The 25,025-nt window shown below is 36.6% G+C and overlaps 1 protein-coding gene across 1 annotated transcript in view; it reads left to right on the forward strand.

The window, feature by feature from the left end:
- The window catches only part of LOC120540065 (inositol polyphosphate-5-phosphatase A), a 542,509-nt gene that overhangs the window by 414,394 nt on the left and 103,090 nt on the right, over nucleotides 1-25,025 (forward strand). Inside the window, exons 7-8 of the mRNA XM_039770535.1 lie at nucleotides 234-286; nucleotides 5,304-5,423. Of these exons, the coding sequence (XP_039626469.1) occupies nucleotides 234-286; nucleotides 5,304-5,423 (173 nt within the window). The remainder of the gene's footprint in view (nucleotides 1-233; nucleotides 287-5,303; nucleotides 5,424-25,025) is intronic.

Genomic DNA, 25,025 nt, shown 5'->3' on the forward strand with positions numbered 1-25,025 from the left:
GAATGATTACATTTGCATCATCGCTAGTGCTAAAGAGATAATAAGCTTGTTAAAATGAGTTTTGAAATCCAAAAAAAGCAGACTATGTATAAAGTAAAGTGCATAATATGATGGGAATAAAGAAAAGCTTTTCATTGATTTGGAGTGTTTGATTATTGAGGTCTGGCAATTTTATGGATACTTAAAACTAAAGTACAGTATGTAATTTTGTGGTCTTTGTCTTCTTTTTTTAGTGTAAATGGTCCAGAAAAGGCTACATCAGAACAAGATGGTCTATAGCGGACTGGTAGGTTTACATTTCTATTAAGATTTTAGTCCATCTGCAAATTTGAAAGGATTACAGGATCCTTTATTTAATGTCCAGAAGCCTTTGTATGGTGTGACTCGGATGTGCTTTGCTTAGTGCAGTGAAATGGTGTATTAGATCAAGCATAATTGTATTAGGCATGAGGGTGCCTAAGACAGATGACACAATGTATTAGATGCAGTAGAACCTGTATTTGATGGATATCAATGTTTTCTTCTCAGGCGTGGTAATTTAATATAAAGATGACATGAGAAGAGAAGAATTAAATAGTTTTGAAATGTAAGGCTGCATAACAGAATATCATATTCTTTTGCCTTTCCTTTTGGACAATCTAACGATTATGGAAACATCATAAATATAAATTGATGTCACTTTCATTAAAAAGTAAGCCAAACAGTTTGAAAAAGCTGTCTTTACCAGTTATAGTTTCTGAATATGGCACTTGCATTTCTTTATTTTTTGTGAATTCTGTATGCCCTGTTTTTTTTTAACGGATGAAATTTCATATTAGGGAAGAGTACTTTATAAGAATCTAATAAATACACAAGTGATTATTGATAAAACTAGGGATGGTACAAAACAAATATACTGTACTATAGATAGATTTGTGTGTTTGTATGGCTATACAGGATATGCCAAAGATGTGGTGACTCTAAATTGGCTTAGTATGAGTGTGTGTGTATGAGAGATCTGCTCTACAATCCAGGGCCTAATGATATCCTGTAAAGGAAACACATTTGAGACTGTATATCCATATAAACCATGTTAAACTAATCACTTACTTAATGAAATAAAAGAACCAGAATTTAATATCCGAGAATTAGAAAAAAAAAAGCTGAAACATTTGGTCTTCGTTTTTTTAACATAACCAGAAAGTATTAAAAAAAAATCTTCAAATCTTTGGAATGTCAAAGAGGGTTCAGACTCTTTCAAAAATTTCAGAATATATTTTGTCAGCTGCTAATTATGATAGGGCATCTTTGGGAATTTTAAAAAAGTTAACTGAAACTGAGCTGCTCTGAATCAGAATGATGAAAAGAACCAAGGCTTACAAATACTAATGCTCTTATAATGAATGACAAAAATGAGAAAATGTATATTGTACTATGTAAGAAACAATGAAAACATTCTTACTTTTTTAAATGAAATGGTAATTACCAAAGTCAATGCAGCTTGAAAAAGATGTCTTAAATTATGAAATTGTTCCAAATTATGCACAATACTTTAAAAATCATTGTACAGCACTCCAGTATAAGGGGTAAGCACTGACTTTGGTAGACAGTGGAGTGATTAAGCATCTAACTTTTAGTGTGTGTACTCTCATAAGTAGTTTTAGAAACTTTTTCAGCTACTTCATAAAAAGAAAAAAGTAGTTAAATACTAACTATATATATACACTAGACATTAAGCCCGTTACAATAACGGGCGCTAGAACAGTAGTGCATAAACATTAGTAGGAACAGTCTATATTAAATGGCAAGGGACCTTGTATGTGGCTGTAATATGCATCACTGTATTGTGTGCCTTTAATTTTCTCTCTCAGTAATACTGCTTTGTATTTCCGTAAAATGCCTGTAATTTTGTCGGACAGTAATACAGTGGAACTGAAGTAATTTCCCCCATAGGATTGTATGTAACTATAATTAATCCATTCCAGACCGTATGAACTGTATGTAAATATATATTTTTTAAGATTTTAAGCACAAATATAGTTAATTATACCATTGAATGCACAGCGTAATAGTAAACTAAATGTAAAAACATTGAATAACACTAAGAAAACCTTGAACAACAGAGAAAACAAACACTGCAAGAGTTCACGCTATACCCTTACGACCCGCTGGCTAAAAACACCTTTTTTTATGAGTTTTAAGCACAGGGAAAAAAATGAACATTTGAAAAATCCGTAATCTAATAAACAACCAAGAAAAGTAACATTGCAACAATGCACGCGTGCGCCTGTGTGTGTGTGTGTGTGTGTGTGTGTGTGTCTGTGTGTGTCTGACTCTGTCCCGGGCCTGCGTGTGTGTGTGTGCGTGCGTGCATCTCTGTCTCTGTCGCGGGCCTGCCTGCGTGCGTGTGTATGTGTGGCGTGCGTGCGTGCGTGCGTGTCTGTCTCTCACGCGGGCCTGCCTGTGTGTGTGCGTGCGTGCATGCATGTTTGTCTGTCTGTCTGTCTCTCGGGCGGGCCTGCATGTCTGTCTGTCTCTTGTGCGTACGCACCTGTGTGTGTGTGTCTCTCTCTCTGCACACACAGGGAATGCACAGGAAGAGACTGAACACGTGCCGCGTGGCCCCGCGCATGTGCACTTAACCAGAAGACACACACATACGGACACCTGGACGCACACAGGGGTTTTATTAAAGAGGATAGATACAGTGTATATATATAGATATAGATATATATAGATACATAGATATTTATGGATATATATATACAGGGGGTCCTCGGGTTATGACACTGATGTAACCTCAATATTGGTGTAAGTCGAAACACACCCTAGCCTTTGCAAAATCATAATCTAGAACATAAAAACACAACTAAGCCACAGAAAAAGGAAAAGGACATAAATATACTGTACTGTACACTGTACTTTACTAACAAAAAAAATGAGTGTAAAAAATAATCCTTTTATTCCTTCTCAATTTTTTTAAGTTTTTATGAAAGTGAGAGTTGTAAACTCGAAATGTTGTATGTCGAGACGTTGTAACCTGAGGACCCCCTGTATAGATATATACTGTAGATATAAATATATCCATCCATCTATCCATTATCCAACCCGCTATATCCTAACTACAAGGTCATGGGGGTCTGCTGGAGCCAATCCCAGCCAACACAGGGTGCAAGGCAGGAAACAAACCCTGGGCAGGGTGCTAGCCCACTGCAGTATATATATACAGGGTGAGTCAAAATTCTTTTAACATTTGAATGGCGGAAACAATTTATTCATAAAACATACTTGCATACATACATACATACATACATATGTGGAAGATTATTTACAGGAATGTCTCAACCTGTTCGCCATCATGTTCAAGACATGTAGAATATGTGGCACATAAATTGTCCCCAAAAATTGTATTTAAGCATATATATATACATAGCAGTACCATTAATGTTAACATAATTTTGACTCGCTCTGTATAGTACTATATAAAACAAACACTATTTATTTTCCTGCTTTTTCTTTACAGCACACAGTGCACAAAGCACCACAAATAGCTCACAATCCTTTTTTTCTCTTCTTCTTTGCCCTCTCCTCTACTCTCTCTATCTTCTCCTCAGAAGCTCTGTCCTCTGCCTCCCAACTCCAGCTCCACAAATGGAGTGAGGCAACCCCTTTTATGTTGCACCTGGATATGCTACAGGTGCGCCCTGATGAACTTCCTGCAGCACTTCCTGGTGTGGCGGAAGTGCTGCAGTCCAAGGCTCTGGGATCATCCAGGTTTCCTGTGGTGGAGACCATGGACCCTAACAGGGTTCAGCTTCCAAGCTCCAAATCTGTGGCCCCGATACAATCCAGGTGGGCTGCCCTCTTGTACCCCACGGAAGACATTGCTCCTGTCCCGGTCCTTCCCTTCCATAGGTGTCCTGGTGGGCCTGGTGTTATAGGGTTGAGAAAAAATGGATTAAATTCACAATTCCATCTGTGAAAAGGAATTTGATGATTAGGGAACTGTTAAGTCTTTAAGAAATTCTGGGCATGATCATAGGCAGCTTATACACAGAAAACACAAGCCCACTCGAAAAACACAGAGTCAGTGGCTAGTTTCTGTGGCTCAGATAATTTTATGGCAGACAAATCAGCTCTGTGACTGCAGTCAGGCTGTCCATGCTTATAATTTTAATGTGTTTACTTGCATGTTGCAGTAAATTTGTAAATAGGAGGGGAGTCCAAAACAGCAAGCTACCTAACCAGCAGTGGATGATACCATTTGCATTTCCTACACTAAATGATCAAAGAAAACTTTTATTTAAATTTTTGTGTTTTTTTAAGTATATGTGTATTTTGTTATATTTTCTTCTGATATGATTACAATAACAATTTAGGAAGCAAAATGATATTTCTGAGGTAGTCATAGGTTTAATGCTTGAGTAATTCAGAATTACATCCATAAGAGCATCATGATTGATGACACTCCCAACATACATCCATACTACTGTTTATGTGAGTGATGGCCTTTTACCCAAAAAGGTTCACAAGGAAAAGAAAGTTCACATTCTAGAATGGCTGTGACAAAGCAGTCTTTAGGCTGATGCACTGTTTTTCTAATTACAACCCAATGACTATGTAAAGTTTGCATTTTCTGTTTTTTTCATGCATCCCGTGGGTATGCCAGTTATTGATTGGTGACACAAAATTTGCCCTGAATGAGTATGAGTGAGTCTGGGTGGATGTGAGCAGGTGTAGGTAGCAGCTTCAATGGACTGGCAAAATGTACCTTTGGCCAATGAAACACTGATAAGGATTAAATATATTTGAAAAAGAAGGCCGAAAGGACTGCTGTTTTTTGTTTACCATTTTGAGAAAGATTGACTGGCCATTTTCTAAATCTGGAACCTTTACAAAAACTAAACAGGTTAAGTTTATTGTAATAAATGAAGAAAAAGCTTACCAGGTGCTGGCAATGGTGTTCAAATTGCTGAATAAATTATTATAAAGTGTCATACATATTTAAATAGCAAGGTAAATATATGAATTCAAATCCAGGAGATCCTGGTGTGGATATCTAGTTTAGTAAATCAAAAGTTTTATTCAGGTATGCTTCCATATTCTACATAATACTGATAGGTGTTCAAAGGAAAGGTCTTCCTCTACACTGAAGCAGAGGTGAATCCTAGTCTGTCGTTTTATCACTAGGAATTTGATTTGTCAGTTAAGGGGGGTATAAAGTCATGAGTTATGGGGTTTCAGTCCCGTCGAGGTTAATTTCAAACCTAAGTCTCTGAGCATTACCATGATGACTAACTGTGTGATGGTTGTTTTCTTGACAGTACCTTTGACTTGGTGAACATTCATCTTTTCCATGATGCTTCCAATTTAATTGCTTGGGAAAACAGCCCATCTGTTTATTCACGAACGCGGCAGAAAGCACTGAGTTACGTTCTAGATCGGTAAGACTCTAGTTTTACTTTATTGCATGTTTTTCTTTAAAGTACAACTATATGGTGTGTTTTAGTAATATTTACCTTTGAACCTTCTAACTAAGAATTAAATGTTCTTGTTTATAGAATTGTGATGTTGTCAGGTACTCCATTCATCAGTCTTCAGATGCATTAAAATATTTAATGTTCAGGCATTTGTAAAGATGTCCTATTAAACATTTGGAAGTGTGTCTGTGATTATGTTATAACCCATATTTACAGCTTAAACTTGGTGAGTTTTGAATTAGTTAGGTGTGCACATTATCTTACATGATTATTTTATGTAATAAAATGATTTGTATGTTTTACTACGTTGATTTAAAGGAGAGTGGCAAGGAGCCGTATGGAATGTGAGAGAAAAGATGGCAAATTCCATATAAGAAATACAATGTTGTAGTAATGATGGTGACTTGAAGATTTTAGATGTTAACACCATGAATGTCACTATGGTAAGCTATGGTGGCAAGTGGGATAGGCTTGACATTAATGGTACTTTTTACTTAAGAGAAGGAAAAAGAGGGTAAGCAAAAAAATGTAGCCTGTCAGATTTAACAGACTGCAAACTTGGGACCTCCCACGAAGCGTTGGCTGAGAAAAGGAGTCAGAAGGTAATAGTATTTTAACTTATTGGGCCCACAAGTCATAATGTATTTCATTAAAATGTGACAATACCAAAGTTGTCAATATCAGCATGTCTTTGGGAAAAGAAATTTGGAATTTTACATTGCGAAGGCCGCATTTCACATGAATTGCTCATTTTGAGTGAGCAGCCAGCCGCAGATCCGGACCTCCATCGTGAAACAGTGGGCCGAGCCTCACAATAGAGGAGTTCTGTAAGAGCAGTGAATAATAGGCAATTCCTTTCATCAGAGCTGCTAACCTTTTGGCAGCCACCAGCAAACACTATTCTGATCCGCTGATCGAGGAGGACAATACACTGAAGCTCACTTTGAATGAGTGCTACCACCAACAGTGTCTCCATTCAAGAAGGTTTTGGGAACCATCTTGACCCATTGTCTACCATCACTCCTTCCAGAAAAAGTAGGAAAGGGAAAGTGCGGATATCTATAGTGTAAAGAGGGCTTTTTTTTTTTTCTTTTTTTTCCACCCCTTGGCTCTAATCTCTCTTTAAAAGCAGTGTAGGTCTACATTTCCAGCTGAGCTACAGTAGCTGTTTGGTGCTCGATAATCACAGGGCAGAGCGGTTTCAAGCTGGGCCTTTGTATTACCCTTATGTGCATTGAACTAATAATGCAGATTTAGTGCTAGTTGAAAGCAGATCTGATAAGTCTTTTCCTCTGCTGCCTTTAAACTGCTAAATAGCGTTCCGTCTCCAAAGCAGAGAACAAAGCCACGAAGGCCTACAGTTTAGGGAGCTAAACTTTCAGTGAATGGCATCAAAACAACTTTTTACGGTTTGTGTTCTTCTTTAGATTTTTTAAAGGTATGCACTTAATTTTTAAAGGGCACATCTGTGTTTGTGCTATGAAACCATTGTTTTTCAAAATTTCCAGTTTTATGTGGATATTGAATTAAAACCAATGAACCTTTAAAGTTTTAATAGTCAGTTTTGCTCTTTAGTTCAGTTTTTACCAGGATAATTTTTCTTGTCATTAACACTGTTTGAGGAACTCCATTTTTTTTTATCCTGTCAGCCTTTGGTGTTCTCTTTGCTACATAGTGACCAAGCTATTAAAATATGTGTGTTATAAAGGCTCTGACGTTAATGACCAATTAAAATGCAGTTTCTAAGGAGAAAATTCTTTATATTAATTACTTTGTCAAAGAAACTATAGGTAAGCTTTCCTACAGGCATCATTTGACATTTTGTGGTTTAATCTTCAGTTTATTTATGCATTTTAAATTATGGGCACATTTCTTTCTTTCCTTTGAAACTCTTCTTGTTCTAAGTTGACAGAAACATTTTTACATTACAACTGTGAAATCTTGGCATAAAATCATGCTTTGTCCCTCTCATTATTTTCTCACAAATATAGTCTATTGTCACATAGCTGAAGTTAATTTGATCAACATTGGGACATTTAACTTTTATGTTCAGTCAAAAGAACTGTTTCATGCTCATTTTCGGCATTCAAAAGAGATGATTGCCAGAAAAATAATGTTACCATTAACAATTCAGAGCAATTAGTTTCCCAGGGAGCGCCTATGTGATGCACAGACTCCACACAACAATTCTTTGTCATTTTATGGATACTCATCAGTCAACTGTCAGCACTTTTCAAAGACTCCTCCAATCTAAATGTTTTTCTTTGGGCTTTTCCCAGAATAGGCAGCTGAATGAGGAAAGAAAGGCTACTCAGTTTCCAAGCAAAAGACATATTCAGCTCGAAGGAGGCCAGCATAATGCAAGTGGTTTCTTGATGAAGCTGGATGAATGTTTTAGTTAATGTCATTTTTTGCCCCTTGTTTTGGAGCTAGATGACTATTTGTCTTCCACTTGTCCTAGTTCCATCACTGTTAAACCTCTGCTGATGTCTCGCTTTATATTGTGCAGTACATTTCCAATATGCTTTTGTTAATGTTAGCTTTGTCAAATCAGTTTAGTCTTCAGCTCAGTATTTCACTGACAAGTATATTTGCTTACTATTTTAAGGAAATCTGCTGTTTGTGTGTCAAATCTGATGGGATACTCCATGGAATATTAGACATTAAAGGTTTATTTTTATGCAAATTTTTTAGTGGCAAAAATAATAATGGAGAGTATTTAAAGCTGTTAGTAATGCAAGGACAAATATGTTCAAATTTAATTGCCACACCTAGCTTTTTCAGCATGTTAACACTCTATCATACTATTTGCTAATGGAACATGTACATGTATTTAAAGATACATATAAATAAAATATAATTTAATATAATTTCAATTTATAATTTTATATACCACCATATGTATACTGTATATATACATACATATAATAGAAGATCTCCAGCTACTTAACTGGGCAGCTTCTGAGTTCGAGCTGTTTTACACTAGGTAAAGTAGTTCCTAGTTTTTACTTTAAATCTTCTCCTTCTACAGATTTTGTCAGTTAGTAGACTTATGGAAATCAATGAATCTTTTAATGTAACCATTGAAAATAACCAAACATGCAAAAACAAACAAAAAAGTCAGTATTTTGAGTACCACAGCCAATCCAGGCAACATCAGATACAAGGCAGGTACTATCTTTGAACAAGATATCTGCTCGTCAAAGGATAAATAAACATAGTAGTTAGTACATCTGCCTCAGAGATCCAGCATTTTGGATGAGAATGCTGTCGATTCCCGTCTGCAAGGAGTTGACATGTTTTTTTACCTGTGTATGTATTGTTTTTTCTTTGGGTACTCTCTTTTCCATCCCACATCCTAAAAATATGTATGGTAGGGCCCTACATCAGTCTAATGCCTCCTCCTCGGACTGGTTTCTGCCTTGTGCCTGACACTGGTTGCATAAGCTCTGTCCACTGTCCGTAAATTGAATTAGACAGGTTTGAGAATGTTATGATATGCAAAGGACAAGACATAGACATGTAAAGTCAAAAGACGGCACATATGGGCCCAAAGGCATAAGATACAGAGCTTCTGTTGAGTAATCTGCTGTACAGTAATAAAAGCATTATGTATGATAGTCATGAAGCATTTCTGTTAATACATATTATTATGTGCTTCCATTAAGGTAGGTTAAAAGGGATTGTTTTTCAAAATTATTCTTTTTTTGTTATCTGGTCAATCACACCTCCAATTGTTTCCGATTATAAATCATATTATTACATTTATTTGCACAGTAGGTACTCACCCTGACAAAAGTGACAGACCACAGACTGCAGGGATCTTGGGTTGTTTGTCAAATTAGATGATGCCACAAACAGAAAAAACCCTAAAAACATAATTAAATTAAAAAGACAATTATATATTCAATATTTAACCTTTAAATTTAGTGATTACTGAAGTTTGCTAGCTTACTTGTGTTACTGTATGATATTTACAACATCATTCTGTTGAGCAGCATTTTAAAATTCACTGATATGAAAACTGTCACCAGAATTGTGGTTGAGCTAATAGGTTACTTATGTAGGATGCAGAACAGCAAGTGCCACTTAGTGCCAGATAGATTTTAGCATTTTAAAAACTTGCATTAAAACATAAGAAATTTTCTAAATGAGAGGAGACTCTTCATTCTATTAGGATTGTTTTGTTAGCAGCAGGTTAAGTTGTTCGTATAGCTTATAATTTATGTAAATTCAAATACAGTAGATTCATTAAACAAAATATAGCATTCTTACTGTAAATTTTATTTAATAAAAAAGAGAAACTACCGCGTTTTCTATTTTGTTGCATCACTCCTCACACAACAGCTGAAAAACTTACTGTTCTTCTGAAGTATCTTTTGCAATATGCTTTTTAATTATAAAGCATTGTTGACCTCAAAATACCTTTTATTTTTTCCACAACATATTTCCTGTGTGTGCTTTCACATTTGTCTTTGATTTCCATTTGATCTGAGCATCCATTTGCAAAACTTTCTGTGTGTGTAAATGAGTTGTTGACTGGCACAGTTGTTCTAGGGCCTAGGCTGATGTCACATCCTTAACATATTCTATACATTAAACCTTATTAGAAATCAATAAATTATTTACCAGATTACACCTCAAACGTGATATGTTTGACTTTATTTGAACTGTTATATCATAATAATTAAATTGAAGGTCACTATTCGGAAAGTATTTCCTGTTTCTCTTTGATCACATAGATTATACATTCACATATATGCAGATTCTGAAACCTGCTTCATGCAATTCATTTTCAGAGGAATCAGGGATGCAAACTGGCAGCACTGAGCGCAAGGCAAAAAATAACCCCTTACTCCCAAAGACTTGATTAAGTGTGGGTACTGTTGACTAGTATCATGCCCATAGTTGGTTCCTTCTGTGTGCCTAGTGCTACCAGGATAAATAGTAGTTAACAACAACCCTGAAGTGAAAAAAGCAGATTCAGGGAATAGATGTACAATATATTTGAACACTTAAAGCAGAAGCAATGTTATTTAGCTATGAGTTATATCTGCATGCAGTAATGCTTCATTGGTTTCAAAGTGTACTGCTTTAGCACTAGAAAGTTCCCTTAGCCTTATGATCTAAACATAAAAATCTATAAATGTTGAAGCATGGCACTTATTAGTTTATAAGGAAATAAAAATAAATGAACATTAAAATGGACATCTTCCAGTTTAGGATGCATTCACTAAATGTATTGTAGAGTAATGGGCAATTCTGCTAGAGGTAATAAAATGAGTACTCACCCACCTTTCTGGAGAAGTTGCTGTAAATGGTGGGGTGGCAGTTTGTAGCAGCGAGCGTCCTTTCCTTTTATTAGCACAGTAAATTAGTTATAGATGTAATGAGGCTCACAGATCCATAGCAGATAAAATAAATGAGGCTGCTGTTTGTGTGAATTAGATCATCTTAAACAAAATAATATTTGTTAAATATAAGATATAACATTAAGCAGGTATGGATGATTAGCCATGAATAAAAGTGCTCAATAATCATGATGTTTTAATCTAATCTGATGAAGTTACTTTTAATGTTTTTTGTTTTTTTATGTGAAACTGATACTTCAATGTTGTTGTTCCATGCTTTTTTTATTTTTATTTAAAACACAAAACACAATCCAATAAGAAAAAAGCAAAAATATAGCAAGTGTAACGATATGTCCGAAGACAAAACACAACACTACAAACCCCGCCTCATCTTTACAGTTTGACTCTCTTATTCAGATTTAGGGGATGCAGAGAAACTAAGCCCATCTTGGTAACACAGATCCCAAAACAGGAGCCAGTCCTGGATGGGGCAGAAATGCATCACATTGTCTTCTCACGCATGTGTTCATTGTTACTTCTACTAGCATAATTTGGAGATGTCAGTCAGCTTAACATGCATGACATCAGGGTGTTTGGCAGCTGCTTGAGTTGCACAGACGTGATACAGTACCTGAGCACTACAAAAAAACAACCCTCTAAATAAATACTGTTTATTGACTTGATGTTGTATGCCTGTTGCATATGTATCAACACAGAATAATGACGACACAAAGACAGTTTAAATTGATAGGCTTTTTGAAAAAATGTCCTGTATTATGGTTTGATTCACTCCTCTGTCTGTGTTATCTCTGTGGTTTTATGTTTATTCTCTGGATACTCCATTTTAACGGGTGACTGTATCCTGAGTTAAGTGTTTACCCAGTAAATTGATTAACATCATGTTCTGGATTTGTTCCTGCCTGGATAGGATTGGCTCTCCAGTCCAGAACCCTGTGCAGGTATAAGGCTTAAACAAGAGATGAACAGATGTAAATGTATATGCGTGCTTGTGTGCAATATGTGTACTTGTGTTTTACTCTTTTAAATAATATTTGCAGACAAAATTTTCTTATCCTTTTACACTTTGTTGCCGACTGTATGATTTTACTGTATGCCACTTGCACTGTATATATTCTCGTTTTGTAAGGTATCATAGCCACTCAGTGTGAACTTTGTCTTGTATCTGTCCAATAACCTTTTAGTGACCTTTTCTGCCAGTTTTCTGTGTATCTCCTCACTTCTATTCTAATGTGTGTGAACTTAAAGGCCACAATGCCTTGCTGTTTCATATGGAAAATGTGCTAATGCTGCTGTTGTCTAAAGCCTTGGGGTCACTTTTTTAACACCAATAAGCTCATTTTCTGTAGGGGGAGGATGAGGAGTCAGGATTTACTAAACTTCCAGTGGTATAGTTATCCAGTGATTTAGGTATAAAAACATATAATTAAAAAAACTACACGGCATACACTTTTTTGGCAAAACTGTAAACAGAAAGAAGCTGTAATGAACTTTCTATAAGATTAGCTTATTTTCCTAAATGTGTCCATTTTTTGTTCAAGTGATTGACCACTGGTGCTTGTCTTGAAAGTAGGGCTATACTATGAATGCAGATATACTTACTACATACTGTGTGTGTACATTTTTATTTAGATATCCCTCCTCATTAATATTAATTGCGTGCATGTTGAAATCTAAGCTGAAGAATTTGTGATATTTCATCCAAGTAAAGATATCTGACAAACTGTGCAGGACCGGATAGCCTTAACATGATTTCACTATTTAAAACGTGTTGTGGCATTTTTTTATTAAACTAAAATAATGTGTTTCTGTTATATGCTGATATATAAGCACTTTGCTGACTTAAATGGTAAATATTTGGGTGACTTGAAGAATGCAAAGGCTGTACAGTTAATGGTGGCATAATGTTGTACTGTTACAGTAAGGAGATGTGACATAGCATAATCGCTGCATAAAAAGTTGAAACTGGCTCTTGAATATATTCTGTTTTATCTCACTCTTTAAAAACAACAATTTTTAATGTTATTTCCTTAGTGATGGCCATTATGTGTATCTGTCTAGTGGGAATCTGGTAGCAGATCCTCAGCATCATAAATTATTCACTGACCTCTGCTTTGTCTCTTCCCAGGAAGCCTGACGAATAGCTCCCCCTCATTGAGAGCTCCTGTTTTGAAAACCCTTTTTTAGCAGTGTCAAAGCAGGATGAATTGGCCAGGGGAAGCATGTTTATAGACTGTGTGAAGAACTTTGTCTTTGTGTGGGAATGTTGGTGACACTGTTACAGTTTGCCTGAATGAACTGTGATGACGCGGCTAATAAGGCGGCCCACTGGGCATCACACTGGGGACTTTGGAGACCTCCCACCTCACGCCATTGAGCTCCAGCTCAGTGTGGCTAATTTACCAATTCTTCAGGCTTCACAATAGGGAGCAAAGTCAACTTTCACACCGCAAGGCCAGATAAGTGCTTTAGGAAATAATCGTGTAAACAGAATGTTACCTTCTGACCTGGAGCTGATACCTTGACTTGGGACAAAACCATTGAGGCTATCGCATTAGACATGGCTATTAAGGGAATAAAGCAGCTGATGTTCCTTACAATGTGAGCTGAGAAATGTTTAGCCAAATCAGTGTGCCACATGTCAAAATGATCCTCTTATTGCTGCTGCCAGTTGATGGCTGTTCTTGCAGTGCTTTCGTATTGCATGTCTAAAATAGGGAATTCGTAGCTGTATTATATATTCAATATCACTTTTAGATTGCAGGATTCCTGATCCTTAGAAAATATAATTATTTTTTGTATTTTAGTATAGTATTTTTAAAATAAATTGCTTTTCCAAGTCAACCAGAATTTTGTTTTGCTCCAAAAATTTAGCATATAGGTTGTTGGCACCTTTTAGAATGCATTAACGGTTAATTCCTCTCTGTAATTTTTAAAAAATTTATTACTAAATTAATAGCTAGAAACAAAAAGAATTATAGCTGTAAAGGAATTGTGCAAACCTGAAGCGCCATTGGGGCTCACTCAGATGATATGCAAGATCACATTTTTATTTGATGGACAAGGTGACATGCAAAGTGCTTTGCCATCATTGCCTCAAAGGTTAATTAATTTAATACTCTCACAACTTAAAAAAAATCAACTAATTCTAAAAATAAATATAAATGGACCAGCAGATGAGCAAAATGAACATACTGTGTGTGTGTGTGTATGTGTGTGTATATATATACAGTATATATATATATATATATGTGTGTGTGTGTGTATATATATTTATATACAGTATGTGTGTAGATATAGATATGTCTTTGAAAAACAAAAATGAAATTCCTTATTACGCCGTGCTACTACCATTGTTTACAATAAATAATTATGTTTTACGAATTACATTTGTTTCCTAAATTGTTTTATTAAAATTATGTATTGCATGTAGTAAAAATCCCATATCAATATCTTCTTAAATAGGGAATTGTATTTTGTGCAATGCTTTTAAATATTGCATTTTCTAAAAAAAATCATATAAGAAATTACTGTTTCATATCATGTTCACAAGTTTCTTATGTATTATGTACTACTACTAGTGTGTATCTGTGTACATATATATACAGTCATGTCCATAAGTATTTGGACAGTGACACAATTTTCATAATTTTGGCTCTGTATGCCACCACAGTAGGTTTGAAATAATACAATCATTATGCGATTAGAGTGTAAATTTTCAGTTTATTTAAGGTGTTTACCAAAAATATTGTATGTGCTGTTTAAGAATGACAGACATTTTTATATATGGTCCCCCTATTTTAAAGGGGTGCAAAAGTATTTGGACATTTAACTGACAAGCTGTTTCATAGCCAGCTGGGAGCAGTTCTCTCATTATTTAATCAACTATTAAGCAGGGAAAAGGGCTGGAACTGATTCCAAGTGTGGATTTTGCATTTTGAAGCTGTCACTGTGAACCTTTGCCATAGGTTTACTGTTTACAGCTTGCAGTTAAAAGCATAACTGCATACAGCTGGTGGCACTATGTGGAATGAAAAATGGAGATGGGGAACTGGTTGGCTGCCCCGAAAGCAGACACATGGTTCAGTTCCACCCTCCGGAAATGACCGTCCATCTGCCGCACCCAGGTGTTATGTGGGCGTCCCCATGGCCTGGTCCAGCCACTCGTGTCGTCAACAGTGAGGATCCTGTGAGCTGGATCACCCTTGGGAAATTGCACCACAAAATGCAGGTAAGGTGCCTCATTAGGAACTCCTTGAATCAACCAGTCAATCGACACAAAGTTAAACCAGCGGTACCCAACGATTCTCTGAAGAGACAAAGTACTGAAGGAGTCTAGTCTTCATCTCAAGTGATTGGATAGTATCCATGTCTCACAACCATGTAACAAAGCAGGAAGCACCAGGACTCTAAAGGGAGCACCACACACTTATTTCCAGCGACCTCATGCTCTCCCAATCCATCTACTGACTTCATAGGAAGAGTCACCAGAGGCATGAATGTTGCTGCTGAGGTAAGTAAACCTCTCTACTAGGGTGACGTTCTTTCCGCAGACAGACACACTGCTGAGAGCTGTACCCAAGAAGTCATTAAAGGCCTGGATCTTGATTTTTGTCCAGGATACTCACAAGCCCAGACACTCAGACTCCTCGCTTAGTTTTTCGAGATCCCCAATCCGAGCCTCCATTGACTCTGCAAACATCACAGCATTGTCAGCAAATTCAAGATATGTGAATCTCTTTTTACCAACAGATGCCTATCAGCCTCTGGATGCCACGACCCTGCCCAACACCCAGTCCATGCAAACATTGAACAGAGCAGGAGCAAGAACACACTGCTGACGAACTGCAGAATCAACTGGGAAGAACGCAGAGGTTCTGCCTCCACTCTGCACAGCACTCACAGTAACTTTGTACAAGCCATCCATGATATCCAGCAACTTGGAGGGTGTCCCACAAAGTCCCCGTTTGTCGCATAGGGCAGCTTGTCAACTGACTTGAACACTTTAAGAAAATTGACAAAGCTGCAAAGAAACTCTGCCGATATTTGTGTTTACGCTCCATGAGAACTCTCAGTGCCAGGATGTGGCTGATGGTAGACTTCTTAGATTTAAAACCATACTGCACCCGTCTGTGGTAGGTGAGCAAGTGATCATGGATCCTGTTGAGGTTGACCCTAGCAAGGACCTTACCCAGCACTGAGAGTAGTGTTATCCCCCTTGCAGTTGCTTCAATCCAGGACATCACCCTTCCCTTTCCAGATAGGAACGACAAGTGCCATTTTCGAACTTAATTGCGATGACGCCTGCCTACCAAATGGAATCAAAGATTGCTTCCAGTACCAGGAGGACAGCCTTACCATTGGCCTGGAGAAGTTCACCCAGGATACCACAGATTCCTGCAGCCTTCCCTACCCTCAGCTGGTTCACCACATGTGTAATCTCAGTGAGATTTGGTGGTTCACAGTGAATTGAGGGATCAGCCTCAAGAACCGTGGACCCTGAGATATCCAACATCCTAGTTGGAGGATCAGCTCTAAACAGATGCTCAAAGTAGCCAGCCCAGTGGGTTACAACTGGAGTATCATCCGAAAGGACTGTTCCATCAGCCGCCCTGAGTGCAACTCTCTGAGGAACAGATTTGGATATGCATAATGCTTCTATTCCTCTGTGAGCTGGACGTGGGTCACTAGACCATAGGTGGTGTGTCAGTTGTTCACAGATTTCTCTAACAAACGCCTCCTTATGTGTCCGTAGAGCCCTCACAGCCATTGATACATCCGATACAGACCGAAGATGCCATCAAGCCATGCACTGTGACACCTCTCGATGATATCTAGGGTGCCCTGCGAGATGGAACACTTGTAACACCAACACAACCCTCAACAACCTTCAGGGTCTTGTCATAGAAGGTCTCCCACATCATATTAGGATCAGCAGTCACACCCAAGTCTGTATGTTCCTCGCACAAACTGCATGCAGACTTGATGGAAACAGCCTGATCTTGGAGTTTGGCCAGGTCCAGCCTCCTTTTCCTAGTAGGTGGTGGTCAACTGGACCTAAGCTGGATCTTTAGAGTAACAAGAACAAGTCTGTGGTTAGAATTTACAAACTGGGCACTTCTGTAGACCCTGCAGTTTTGTAAGAATATCCACAAGGATGTGATCGATCTCCTTCGCCGCACCACCAGTATTGGAGTACCAAGTCCAACGATGCAGCTCAGGGCAAGGAACATAGAGCCACTTTCACCATGGTCACCAGACCCATGGGGACTGACACAATCCACATAGCCAGCCCTGTCAGTGCCAGTGGTCTCACTGAAGTCACCCATGACCAGAGGAGTGTTACCTCAGTGGCAACCATCAACCACCAAGCGAAGTTGTGAATAAAATGACTCCCTCTCCAGGACATCACTCACAAAGGTTGGAGCATACACTGAGACAATAGACAAGACAAGGGCTAGTGATTGCCTTAATCTGAGTCTTATAATACATTTATTGAAAGCCTTGACATCGGACACCATCGGAAAGACCCGATCCACCACAGCAACAGTTGTTCCCCGAGTATGACAGCCATCAGAGTGACCAGACCAATAAAAGGTGTACCCAACTACAGAGATCGGACCAGTCTCATGTCTGCGCAACTCAGAGAGAGCCGCGACTGAAATGCAGAGTTTACGAAGCTCCTCCGATAGCAGAGGAAGATGATCATCATGCCTGAAAGACAAGACTTACCACACGCCTACCCGGATAGGCCACCTTAAATTGAGACCCGTGTACTGCCGTGCAGTGGGTGACTCCTCAGCACCACGCCAGTTCTGATTCCCAACAGGTCTGACCCTATTGGCTCTCTGACAGTTTTGACTCTTCAGGGGATGAGGGTCCCTAGGGCTTTCGTTTAACCTGGAAGGACTTCCAATGAGCAGTTGCCCTGGCACTGGAAGTACTCTTGTGTCCTCAATGAAAGGGACCACACTCCATTGTCCAGGCGAGTCGGAGCCAGGAGGAAGGAAGGCATCACTTGACTGGAGTAGGGCAGTGTGGTTAAGTGAGGAGAAGTGAATTGTAGAAAGATATCTTGTGGTTTTTGCTTTTGGAGGTTTTGTGTGTAATAAACGGCAGTTTATTTGAACCGGGGACTGTATTTATATATATATATATATATATATATATATATATAAACCATGCATCAGAATGGGGAAGAAAGGTGATTTAAGTGACTTTGAACATGGCATGGTTGTTGCTGCCAAATGGGCTAGTCTGAGCATTTTAAAAACTACGGGGATTTTCACACACCACTATCTCTAGGGTTTATAGAGAATGGTCTGACACAGGTAAAATATCCAGTATGCAGCAATTCTCTGCAAAAATGTCTTGTTCCTGCTGGAGGTCAGAGGAGATTGGCCAGACTGTTTCAAGCTTATAGAAAGGAAACAATATGTCAAATAACTGCTCTTTACAACCAATGTATGCAAAAGAGCATCTCTGAAAACACATCGAACCTTGAAGTAAATGGACTAAAGCAACAGGAGACCACACCGGGTGCCACTCCTGTCAGCTAAGAACAGGCAACTGAGGCTACAGTTTGCACAAACTCACCAAAATTGGACAAATGAAGATTTGAAGATTTGGTTTCTGCTGTAACATTCAGATAGTTGGGTCAGAATTTGGCATCAACAACATGAAAGTATGGGTCCATCCTGCCCGGTATCAATGGTTCAGTCAGGTGGTGGTGGTGGTGTAATGGTGTGGAGGATAGTTTCTTGGCATACTTTGTGCCCTGTAGTCCCAACTGAGCATTGTTTAAGTGTCACAGCCTACCTGAGTCTTGTTGCTGACCATGTCCATCCCTTTATGACCGAATTTACTCATCTTCTCATGGCTACTTCCAGGAGGATAATGTGCCATGTCACAAAACTCAACTCATCCGAAACTGGTTTCTTGAACATGACAATGAGTTCACTGTGCTCAAATGGCCTCCACAGTCACCAGATCTCAATCCAGTAGAGCACCCTTGGGATGTTGGTGGAACAGGAGATTCTCATCATGGATGTGCAGCTGACAAATCTGCATCAACTGCACGATGCTGTTATGTCAATATGGATCAAAGTCCCTGAGGAATGTTTTCAGCACCTTGTGAATCTATACCATGAAGAATTATGGCAGTTCTGAAGGCAAAAGATGATCCAACCCGATACTAGCAAGGTGAACCTAATCAAGTGGCTGGTGAACATATAAATATATAAAATCATACAGTAAAAGTAATTAAAATGCTAATTAGTAGTACTTATACTATAATTGCATACATTAATAATATGTATATTTATCTTTTTAACAATGTTTGTCTGCTTTATATTTAACTTTTTTCAACAAGTAGTTTTAAGTCAAAAATCAATTTGACTGCATGTTCTTAGAATATCAGAGAGAAATACTGTAGAGTTACCAGGGAGTAACTCACCCAGTCAATATGTACTGTACATTCTTCATACTCCATCAGAATGTTGATTGACCACATCATATTGCCCCACTTATTAATTCAGTCCAGCATTAATTTATTTTACCGTTAAAATAACGAACAGAAATTTTAGTTGGTAGACTTTGTGAATCTGAACGGTTCTGAATGATTCTTAAAAAGAACAGATTTCAAGAGTAAAGAATAATTCTAAAGATTAATTACTTAATATCAATCAATACATAAAAAGCAAAAATACTCCTTTCTAAAAGACATTTTAAAATGGTGTGATTAAAATTATGAATTAAAAAGGTAATTTTATGGTTGACCTGATGCATTGCAGCTGTAGGAGACTTTAAACCTATGTTTGATCACAGCCTATATAGAGTTCCTAACCTGTTCTTAGAGTCTGTGTGTGTGTTTACTCCCCTCATCTCAAAGGTTTATGTGTCAGATTGATTGCTCTATTTAAATTAGTTCTTTGTGTAGCTATTGTAGTTCTTTGCCCTATTCTACACTGCTTACACCTGATGGAATTGGACTAGGCCACAGTAACACTAAATTTAAGTGGAATTTGTTAAATGATGCATGTGGGAAAAATCTTATGTAAATTTATTATTAGGTCATTTGATATTCTTTCAGAAAAAATATGCTTTATTTCATAGGTCAGTAATTGGGACCTAAGCATATACTGTATTTCTTTAACATATAGCTGTATATGCATCTTTTGTTTTTCAATGTATCTTTATGTGTTGACTTTTGACTCAAACATAATTTGGCACAATTTTAAATATATGTAAAAATTCTGGTTAGAATGGTCTTTTACAGTTTCACAAATGTCTAATTTTCGTCTGTCAGCCTTTTTTTTAATTTTCATTTTCTTAAACAATACATAAGCAGCAGTTGTGTAATCAGAAGTAGAAATAATTTGAAGTTCTTCTTCATCTTTTCTTTGTTTCAAAAATCAGTCCTGTTTAACAGCATGCCAGGAAGAATGTTGAACTTTTATGATATATCGGTATCATGCAGTTAAGATTTATCTTGCTAATTAACTAACCAAGCATCCTGAGTGATTCATTTTTTGGACTGGCCATTATATTCAATTTCTTATCTCAATACTCTGGAGGGCAGTTTATAGAAAATGATTAGGTAAAACTGCTAATTATGGGCAGATTAGTTGTGTTTTTAAAACACTGCATTCTGCCTCTTCCGTTGCTTTATGACTTAAGAGAACAGCTTCTCAGATTTACAAAATAAACATTGAATCACTTGCTTTAGTAGATGGTAATTGACCTAAGATCAGTTATTTATTGTTTTATACCTAACCAGGCTCTCCAGAATTGTTAGCAATTGGTTCTCTTATAGTCTATGGCTGAGGTGTTATTTAATGTAGATATTAAGGTCATATTTATCACTATGAATTATTATTATTCTGATTAGTGACATAGAAGCCTGAATTATGTGTCTTTCAGCTTCCTGCTCAACCTACACCATTTCTGTCAAATAAAGTTAGCATGTAAGTTGTTTTCCTAGGTGCAATATACTGGAAACTACTGGAAAATACCCGGAAAACACTGAGTTTTTCTTATACTGGGTACAGAAATATCTCACATTTTATTTTGACACTAAGTGAGTGCAAAGGAGTAATTGTAACAGCATATTTTAGTACTGAATAGTTGCTTGGATACTATGTGTAGACTTGTGTGACATGAAGTTTTGTCTGTTTCATGATATAACGGAGAAAGGCATCTTTCTAATGATGGGAAATAGTTTTAAAGGTTGGCTATACACAAGGATCATGGTTAGTACCAGACTTACATAACTTTAACTTTCTAATCATGCCGTAAATAATACCCGCTTAAGCGTCACAGTATTGGGGAAGGGTGTCTGTACCCTGCCAGCTCCGGAGAATAGACAGGAAATAGTCCTGTGCTAGGTGCCATTTAAACATACACAGCTTTGACTGCCACATGGTGCCAATTTGAAACTGCCAATGAACCATCTTTTGGGATGTAAGAGTAGAAACAGATGCAAATCAGGAACTTGCAGCATTCGGGTGGAGAAAGTTCAAACACAAGATTTAAAGATCCTTGCAGGCAGGAACAGCAACCTCTAAGCCACAATGCCTCACATGATTTTTGTGTAATTTTACAAATATATGTGAAAAGAAATTTCAGAATTTCAGAAATTAATGCTGTTGACATTTTCATATGTAACATTAGAATTTCCCAGTTTCCCAATTTGCCCAGCTTGGTTTTGTCTTCTTCATAGAAGTGGAACCATTTGTAGGGTTTGAATTTAAATCAGTTGTTGCAAATCTATCCATTAATTTTTCAGCACAGCTTAATTTACTTCACTGGGGATTGTAGAGGAGCTCAAGTTGGACATCTAAGCATGAAAGGCAAGATCTTATCCAGGGTGGCATGTGGCCTTTTCAGTAACACCTATCAATATTAAATATTAAAATAATAAATGCATCCATTTTTTGAAAGATTACGAGTATTAAGTATTTCAGTTTTGCAGATGACCGATTAAAGTACTTCTTATTGATTTCATTGTTTAATTTCAAGTGGGTTTTCTACTTATCTTATAATGTGTGATGCGATCATCAATCTTAAGTCTGCACTTAAGCTAATAAAGAAAAAATAATGAATGATTTTAGTTAAATATTTAAAACGTTGCGTTATGATTTAAAGCTTCTGAAATGAAAACAGATTTCCAAAGTCAAATTTTAGTGACCCAGAGCAAATTGTTCTGTAGCTCAGTATAAACACTAGGAAAGCATTGGCGCTCATATACTTTGCATAAGTTGATTAATTAAGTCTTTATATCAATTTCAATGTAGTTCACCCTTAAATTGACTTCTTTTTAAGCCGTTCTATATACTTTTTAAATATCCAAAACATTATAGTTTAAGAATTTGCAGTTCTTACATTTTTGCATATTTCAAGAATTTGGTAACATGAACGTTGTACCATATTGAATGTCTTACTTTTTGGGGGTAAGACATGCTTTATAATATATTCATATATTAGTGATGTTTCAAGCAGTGGAGCAAGTCCATGTTTTGTATTTGACTACAATGATGTACCTTGTGCTATATATCCAGTATGCTGTGCAGTCAGTTACATAACTTGGCAAAGCTTTTTAGATCAAAATTGGATGTGATGCCTAAATAACCAGGAAAAGAACGAAATTACAAATAAAGCCATGTATGCCCGAGAGCAACACTTATAAATCAAAACAATTAAAAGTAATAACTTTGTTTTAGTCTTGTTTTATCTGCTGAGACAGAGAGTCGTCATTTCATTGCAGATCACTGAAGAGTGCAGTGCTCCAGTAATTTTTGTGGCTGCACTACCTGCAGTCACTTTCTTTACATTTAGAAGTATACTTGATGTGTGTACAGAATATAATAGAGTATTTAAACATTAATATGTTCAGCTGAAAACAGGTAAAAAATTACTTTTTGATGTTAGAAGCAGGATTTCAAAATTAAGTTACCTGACATCACTTACTATACTACAACAGTAATATAAACATATACAGTGTATATATATATATATATATATATATTATAATATTTATTATATCTTTTTTTTTTTTTTTTTTTGGGATCAAGGCCAGGATTAATTATATTCTGTATTCTGATTTGCAGTGCAGAAACAAAAACTATTTGATCCAGGTACATTAAACTGAAGCAGGTGAAATAGTATTGCAGTGGTTAGTGCTTTACTGGTTAGTGGTTAGTGTTTCCTTTGTTTATATAAAAATGCTTTAAAGATAAATAGTTTTCGTAGAATCATATATGTATAATCTCTCCTAGATGTAACATCTTGTATAGATAATATTGGTCCTAGAATTGAGCTTTAGAATCCCACATTTAGTTTAAGAAGAAATGAAAGGATACCTACCATTAGCATAATAAATATTACTATCCTGCATATCTGTATGTTCTTAACAAATCTAATTAAAGTTTTACTGATGGCTATGAAAAAGGCAAAATGTTCATAATTTAAATTCCATTTGCAAAAACTGATTTTTTTTTCTTTCTACAGTTCTTAGGAACATCATGTCAAATCAGGGTCTTAATTTGTTTTGTTGGGTAAAAGCATAACAACATGAGTGAAAGTCATATTTAACTGTCCATTTATTATACTGTCCCTGTTAAAACAAATCCCCCAGTGCTAGAGAAAATCCCAGCAGCACTGGTCACAAAATAGTAACCAACCCTAGTCAGTGAATCAGTCCAACACAAGCTTCAGTCACTTGTACATACATTCAGTGGCCAGTTTATTACCTATATCTACTGTATCTAGTAGTGGGTAGAACCCTTTTTCACCTCCAGAATATCCTGAATACATGAAGGTATTGATTGTCCATGGTGAAAACATTCCTTGTACATTTATTGGACAGTTAAGACTTGAAAACATCTTGTACTTAATAGGAAAATATTAGTCGACACAGTTATGCTATGAATCTTCCATCCCATATTGTCCCCAAGATGCTCCATTGTTATGAGATCTGAGGACTGTGCAGACCATTGGAGTAAGCCTGTAATCGCTGTCTATTTATGGAAAGGGGCTGGAGAGTTATGTGCTTTGTAACCTGGAGCATTATCCTACAGGAGTTATTTGTTCGAAAAAGGATACATTGTGTCATAAAAGGATGCACATGGTCATTAATAACGCCTAAGTATGTTGTAATATTTAAATGACACTCACTATTAAGAAATCTACTGTGTGCCATGAAAGCCTATATTATTGGTAAAAGACAGGATGGGTATATGGATTAATGCAGTGTAGCCACGTAGGGCAGGCAGTTTTTTAATAACTTTGTTAAGATATATTTGACCATTTGTTTCATTTTTTGACTGAGATTTTATTGATCAATTTTTAAATATCTTTCAGCAAATAAACAAAAAATATAATTTTTTTTCTCAAAAGATGTAATTTGTTGAATTTCATTACCTTAATTTCATGTTTGAAGTTGACATTCTCAACTTTCAATCACAAGCAAGTTATGAAAATAAGCTATCAAATCTGTATTAATAACATTAGCAGGGACTTTACCTGAGGGAAAAAAATGTAAAAATTGGATTTCTTTTGGATCATTTAAGCCATTGTCATCCACATACACGGACACAAATGTATAATATTTTTTATACTGTAGATTGTGTGTGTATGTGTATGTGTGTATATTATTTTTATTTATTTAGAAAAATAATTAGAAGAGTTTGGGTTTTTCTTACTGAATATTAACCATACAGTGCTTGTTTGAAAAGCATTTAATTTTGTAGCATAATAAGCACAAAATTATTTTACCTATATCTGAATAACAGTATTTAACATGCTGATGATTTATGTTATAGTACTTTTTTTAAGAGATGCATAAATTTAATATCCCACAGGAATGAAGAAATGTACATTTCAGTTTGACAGGCTGTGTTTGCCTTTAAAAAGATGCCTTTTTGTATTATCAATTATGATCTTCATATGAGTATACTGTTAAAATAGTTCTCTGAAAATGTAACTGTACTTTTTAAATTTTAGAGTGTTGTAAAGGGACTGCTTAAATTAGGTGTAAACTCAGGTTTTTAAGTCCTTTCCATGAGGTAGCTACGGTTGGTGTAATAAATAAGGCTGCCAGCCAAAGCACTTTGAGTATAATTAACTGCTCATGAGAATGCTAGCAGTATGAACTACCATGGGAGCACTTGTAATATTGTCTGTGTAGTTTTAAAATGAA

This window comes from Polypterus senegalus, chromosome 1, assembly GCF_016835505.1.
Source record: "Polypterus senegalus isolate Bchr_013 chromosome 1, ASM1683550v1, whole genome shotgun sequence".
NCBI lineage: Eukaryota > Metazoa > Chordata > Cladistia > Polypteriformes > Polypteridae > Polypterus > Polypterus senegalus.